Source organism: Bombina bombina, chromosome 6 (assembly GCF_027579735.1).
Source record: "Bombina bombina isolate aBomBom1 chromosome 6, aBomBom1.pri, whole genome shotgun sequence".
In the NCBI taxonomy this organism is placed as follows: domain Eukaryota; kingdom Metazoa; phylum Chordata; class Amphibia; order Anura; family Bombinatoridae; genus Bombina; species Bombina bombina.
This window is the reverse complement of record NC_069504.1, coordinates 35,672,426-35,679,661: the sequence shown is the minus strand read 5'-3', so window position 1 is coordinate 35,679,661 and position 7,236 is coordinate 35,672,426. Positions and strand designations below refer to the sequence as shown.

At 40.5% G+C, this 7,236-nt stretch overlaps 1 protein-coding gene across 3 annotated transcripts in view; it reads right to left on the bottom strand.

Moving 5' to 3' along the window:
- Positions 1-4,023: 4,023 nt before the first annotated feature.
- Positions 4,024-7,236, bottom strand: part of TSPAN33 (tetraspanin 33) — a 130,402-nt gene continuing 127,189 nt past the window's right edge. For all 3 annotated transcript variants that reach the window (XM_053716357.1, XM_053716359.1, XM_053716358.1), the window contains exon 8: positions 4,024-6,537. In XM_053716357.1, the coding sequence (XP_053572332.1) occupies positions 6,436-6,537 (102 nt within the window). In that variant the 3' untranslated portion in view covers positions 4,024-6,435. The remainder of the gene's footprint in view (positions 6,538-7,236) is intronic.

Sequence of the window (7,236 nt, the reverse complement as noted above, 5' to 3'; positions counted from 1 at the left end):
TCAGAAGTGAAATCAGCTCTCAACATACTACCAATCTCCCACCCCCTCAAAAGCTCACATCATCCAAAACCCAAATATCTGTCCTCCCACCTCACTACCTGTCCCCTCGACCCCATCCCCTCACAGCTACTCCCTCTCTTCTACCCTCACCCCCATACTCACACACATTTTCAACCTCTCCCTCAGCACTGGTATATTTCCCTCATCTCTAAAACATGCACTGGTCACACCTATCCTCAAAAAACCTTCCCTCGATCCAACCTCCCCATCCAACTACCGCCCTATTTCCCTACTCCCTCTTGCCCTAAAGTTCCTCGAAAAGCTAGTACATGCACACCTATCCCATTTCCTTACACTAAACTCTCTTTTTGACCACTGCAATCTGGATTTCACCCCCATCACTCTACAGAGACAGCAATTGTCAAGGTTACCAATGACCTACTTACAGCAAAATCCAAAGGCCACTTCTCTCAGCTTATCCTCCTTGACCTGTCTGCAGCCTTTGACACTGTTGACCACCCTCTTCTGCTCCAAACCCTCCAATCCTTCGGCATCTGCGACACAGCTCTCTCATGGTTCTCTTCCTATCTGACTAACCGTACATTTAGTATAGCCTTCTCCGGAGCATCCTCTGCCCCGTTACCACTTTCTGTTGGGGTACCTCAAGGCTCTGTCCTCGATCCCCTTCTTTTTTCAATCTACACGTCATCATTAGGTTCCTTAATAAAGTCCCATGGGTTTCATTATCATTTGTATGCCAATTACACCCAAATCTACCTCTCTGCACCAGACCTACCTCCTTCCTTACTAACCTGTGTCACTAACTGTCTTTCTCATATCTCATCTTGGATGTACTCTCACTACCTTAAGCTAAATCTCTCCAAAACTGAACTCCTTATTTTTCCCCCTTTTTCCAATGTCTCCACCCGCAAAATTTCTATAACTGTTGATTATTCCATCATTACTCCTACCCCGCATGCCCGATGTCTTGGGGTCACACCTGACTCAGATCTTTCACTCCTCACATTCAGTCCTTGGCTAAAGCCTGCTGCTTCCACCTTAAAAACATCTCTAAAATTAGACATTTCCTTACACAAGGTACAACTAAGATTTTAATCCACTCTCTCATCCTTTACTGCTTCGACTACTGCAACTCCGTCCTCTCTGGTCTACCTAGCTGCTGCATAGCTCCTTTACAATCCATTATGAATGCCTCTGCCAGGCTCATCTTCCTTACTCGTCGCTCTTCATCTGCTGCACCTCTCTGCCAATCCCTTCACTGGATTCCTCTTGCCTCTAGGATTAAACACAAAATCCTCACTCTGACATACAAAGCTCTCAACTGCACTGCTACCCCCTACATTTCAGAACTTGTCTCCAGATACTCTCCCTCCTGTCCATCAGCTCAGGATCTCCTCCTCTCCTCCTCTCTTGTTACTTCCTCACATTCCCGTTTACAGGACTTCTCCAGACTGGCCCCCATCTTGTGGAACTCCCTGCCTCGCTCCACAAGACTCTCCCCTATTTTTAACAGCTTCAAGCGCTCCCTAAAAACTCTACTATTCAGGGATGCTTACAACCAACACTAACCTTTCCTAACTCCATTGCTTTCCCCTTGAACCCATTAGAATGTAAGCCTATGCAACAGTGAAACTCTAGGCAAGGCCCTCTACCCACTTGATCCCTACAAAAGCTATCCTGTATACCGAGTATGTTTACAGCGCTGCGGAATCTGTTGGTGCTCTACAAATACCTGATAATAATAATAATAATAACGCAATACTTAAAGGGACATGAAATTGATGTTATAGCTGTAAAAAGCTGACTAGAAAATATCACCTGAACATCTCTATGTAAAAAGAGAAGATATTTTACCTCAAATTTCCAAAGTATTCACATCCCCCTGTAAAGAGACTTTAAGCAGCCAGTCAGTATGCTTGTCCCAGGACTTGCTAATGAGTGTGCATCTGTCATGCGCAGTCACAGTCACATTATTTTCCTATTCAGTTTAGGTAAATTCTATGAAATTTGTGATAGAAAGTCCCTATTATCCTATAGGGAAGGTGGGAGGGAGGTATATAACCTTAGACCTATTGGTGGATTCCTAGGTGCACCAGTAGGTAGTGCCTAATGCCTATATAACATAGTTTATATTGTAGGTAGAGAAAAGAAGCATTATAATGGCACACTTAAAGGTTTATAATACCTGAAGAGTGTAGATGGAAGGTAGATATGTTATAGCCAAAAATAGACCAAAAAAATATTAAAATATACCTTTTATTCAATATGCATTAAAATAGATGTGTGGACCATGCCACCAATAAAACCAATGTATGTAATTAACGTGTTGGTGTAAATTAAAAACGTTATCAATGATGAGCACTGCTAGTCCTCCAAGACAAAACTGACTGAGCTTAGTAGCAAAACAGTGCGCTCAAAAGTAAATATCCACTTATTACCTATTAATACCGTAACCTTTTGCATTATAGTTATAAAGTTGTTAAATATAACTTACTAGGAGAGTAATAAATGGCATTAGTATATAGCGGTAGACACTTGTATATCCCACTGTATTGTTAAACAATCTATTTAAAGCGATCTCCCATAAGGGAGAAAGTAAGCCCCACAAAAGTTACTAAATTATAAGGCCTTTGATAAAGCAGATGCGAAACGCGCGTCAGGCGTACGCACTGCTTGTCCTCCGTGTCCTATAATGTTGTTGAAATAGATAGTATTATAGTTTTAATACCAAATAGTACTTAGCGGTTTAACTGTTGGCCTATCTGGCAACTAGTTCTTGTAACGCTACTCAGCCCACTGCCTTATAATTTAGTAACTTTTGTGGGGCTTACTTTCTCCCTTATGGGAGATCACTTTAAATAGATTGTTTAACAATACAGTGGGATATACAAGTGTCTACCGCTATATACTAATGCCATTTATTACTCTCCTTTTAAGTTATATTTAACAACTTTATAACTATAACGCAAAAGGTTACGGTATTAATAGGTAATAAGTGGATATTTACTTTTGAGCGCACTGTTTTGCTACTAAGCTCAGTCAGTGTGGACATACAATATTACGTTATTTAAGACTTCAGTGTGCCAAATACATATATACCCTTAATTGTTTTAGCCTATCACTACGGCGTTACAGTTCTTATCCTAGATATATAGTGTTGATCCTGACTGATTGTCAGGGCTAGGATATATCTTACTTAGGAGAATATATACTTAATATATATAATTACTTTTTATTGATTATTTGACAAAACAACTAGTTTTGTCTTGGAGGACTAGCAGTGCTCATCATTGATAACGTTTTTAATTTACACCAACACGTTAATTACATACATTGGTTTTATTGGTGGCATGGTCCACACATCTATTTTAATGCATATTGAATAAAAGGTATATTTTAATATTTTTTTGGTCTATTTTTGGCTATAACATATCTACCTTCCATCTACACTCTTCAGGTATTATAAACCTTTAAGTGTGCCATTATAATGCTTCTTTTCTCTACCTACAATATAAATTCTATGAAATCTCATGATATCACAGCAAAGGCAAAGCATGACCTCAGCACAGCTGATGCTGATTGGCCATTGTTTTTTTGTATCTTGCAGATTGACAGCATCTGAAGTATAACTGTTCTCAGAGCACATAATCTGGTGAGCTAAATACATTTTGAGGTAAAATTGCTTTATTATTTTTTACATAGAAATGCTCAGGTGATATTTTTACAGTTCTGCTGCATCCCTTTCATGTGATTTAGCATATGAGTATTATGTCCCTTTAACTGACAACTAGAGCCATGAGCGTGCTATTACTGCCCTGCTCTAGCAGGTGTGTTGTCACTTGTAATGCAAGATGGCGCCTTATTGTTTGAGTGAGGCAGAGGGCAGGATAACGGGCCCTGCACAATCATTTTCCCTCCACTTACAATCCAGCCCTGAATCTGTCACTCACAGACACAACGACAAGGGCAGCTACAAATAAAACACATCTTAAGTGACAAATATTGTTTTCCATCAACATTTATTTAAAATCACAAACCTGAGACAGACAGTCACAGTAAAACTCAGCACACATCTAACATGAATTAATATCTGATAAACAGCTGGTTAAATACGGTGGGGTTTACCTGCTGCATGAATGAGATAACAATTAAAGGGACAGTAAACACCTTATATTTATAAGACATTTCTGTTGTGTTGCTATAGAATAACATTAGCCAAATGTTAACATTTTTAAAACACATGAAAACCATTTTTACAGCAATTATTTTTCAATAGCCAAACTGCACCTGCTATTTACCTTACTTGAAGGAGCACAACTGGGCTTTAGACAGCAGACAACAAGACCAGTTACTGTCATAATGTTAGTATAAAATGCATTGTTTCATGTTCTGAGAATCAGAAATTGCTCAATTTTCAGAGCTAAATTAGATTAAAAAAGGGGGCAAAATTAACAATACAAATACATTGCAAAGTTGTTTCATTATGCATAACTAAACGTTTTGGGCTCCATTTATGAAGCAGTGGAAACCACTTTCGGAGCCTTAGTTTTCAGGCGTGTACAAACGGGCCTGAAACTCTAGTTAGGTGGCTGCAGTGTTAAGACCTACTTAACCGCTCCGCCACAAGTCTGATCAGGATGATCGTCCAACCCTCGCACGATTGGTTGTGTGAGAGCAGGGGGCTCATGCAATGATAACTGCAGTGGCCACAATGCCGGGCGAGCGGGATCCCAGAAGCAAACTTTGTGCCTTATATGAGTGTTTACTGTCCCTTTAAACAAAAACATATTGGGGTGGAAAAACTGAGATGTTTACATCTAACTTTGCTACAATTCAATTTATTTTTCCCCATTGAAACATTTTATATTTGTAGCTTTTATTCTGCTAAATGCAACAAGAGAAAACAACATTGCAGATGAGGTTACAGTACGTTTAATGTCACCCATTCCAGTCCATTAGAATTTCTGTGCAAAGTGCCTCTAGTGGCTTTTTTAAAGGGGTTTCACATTTAAAGTCATTCCAGTTGATAAGAAAAGCTTTTGCCTTTGATTTATCATCAACGGGCGGGCAGTGGCGTACATATTCGCCCGGCTTCTCCTCTGGCGGGCAGCAAATCACTGACCACATTTACTATTGCACACGAGCCCTCAAGTGATTGAGGCCTATTTATCAAAGGTCTTGTGAACATGATCTGACAGTGCGGATTAGGTCCGCAAGACCTCGCTGAATGCGGAGAGCAATGCGCTCTCCGTATAAAGGATTGCACCAGCAGCTCACAAGAGCTGCTGGTGCAACGCCGCCGTCTGCAGACTCGCAGCCAATCGGCCGCCAGCAAGGGGTGTCAATCAACCCAATCATACTCGATCGTGTTGATTTCCGGCGATTCCTGTCCGCCTCAGAGCAGGCGGACAGGGTTATGGAGCAGTGGTCTTTAGACCGCTGCTTCATAACTGCTGTTTCTGGTGAGTCTGAAGATAACGTGCGATAACGTAAGTTTGTCTTTTTCTGCTCGTCGGGTTAGTGCAAGAGCAAAAACAGTTTCAACTTGTAATAGGGCACGCCCAAAAAGCTTAAATAATGCTCCACTTGTAATCTGGCCTTACGATGGTGGCTCATCTATTTGATGGGTATGAGCTTGAAAGGGAATCCAAAAATCATCTGAGCTGCCGTACAAGATTTAAGCACAGGAATTCTGTTGGATTGGCATAGGGGGCAATAGATCTCACTGTGTATTGGCGGCTTCTTTGGCAGTAATAACATATTAAAGGCACGTGAATGTGCAAAAGACATACTGGCCCTTTTAATGGCTTTTACATACAAAAATAGCAAAAAGCTGCTTTACAAATACAAAATCACAGAATCATATTAGCTCAGGCACAGAGGAATGCTGGGAAAAATATGTCAGCTGGTGCAGCAATTGTTGACCTTTAAATGGTAAATCTCCATATTTGTAATATAGTTTTTATTTAACAAGGTATTTCCATAACCAATGCATGATCTGAGGAGCTGTACCACCCTATACTAGGGGAGTGAAGATAAGAAATACTGCACTTAGTAGTCACTGTGTTTCCTTAGAGTAAAATAAAATATTAATATTTTATGTGCTAAACTTCCATATGGATCCTGAACATTTAATGTTAGTAACGCACACAACTATGTTACAGATTTCTTGGCACACTCAGTACTTACACTGACTTCAAAGTGTTAATTCCAAGCTCTTAAGGACATTAAATTAAAAATCAATCAAATAAAAAAAGAAACAAGATCGTGGTCCCTTACAAGTTATAAAAGGAGTAAATGCGTTCCAGCGCTGCCTCCTCTCCATCCTGCACAAAGCGTTGATACCACCACAAGTGCACATCTGCTGCAGCATCTTATTTAGATCAGTGACGGGCGTGCACGTGCGTCCGTCTGTCAGTACCATGGATCTGATCTGTGCTGCTGGTTATAGCTCTGCAGTTTTACCTGGTCCTTTATTTGATTTATTAGGATTTGTGAAAGGAGAATCCCAACCAGCTTGTACAGAAAACCAGAATAGGAAAGAGACAAAAAGGATACATTTATAATTAAAAAGGATATATTTAATTCTCTGTTTCCAAAGGCTTAGGGACCTATTTATCATACTGCAGGTGAGCAAGGCCTGGCATTGTGGTGTGCAGGCAACATTCACTGACGGCATTTACCATTGCACAAGCATTACCGTTTACAACTACACTTGCGCATGCCTGTACCACCCTAGTGCACCAAACCTGCATCTGCAGCATCATAAATAGAGCCCTTAAAGGGACATTAAACACTAAATACATGCTAGATAGAATGATGCATTTAAAGAAAAGATCAGTCTGAGAATAATATGCAGTTGTATTTATAAAGTTTCATTAGCTGTTTAAATATTGACAAAATTACTGTAAAGTTTTAGAGGTCAATTTATTATAGTGCGAGCTGCCATGCTAAGATGTAGCGTATCATGTCTGCTGCACATCGATAAATGCCGACAGCGTACGCTGTCAGCATTTATCATTGCACAAGCAGTTCTTGTGAACTGCTGGTGCAATGCCGCCCCCTGCAGTTTTGTGGCCAATCGACCGCTAGCAAAGGGTGTCAATCAACCCGACTGTATTCGATTGGGTTGATTTCTGTCCGCCGCCTCAGAGCAAGCGGACAGTTATGGAGCAGCGGTCTTTAGACCGCTGCTTCATAACTTCTGTTTCCGGC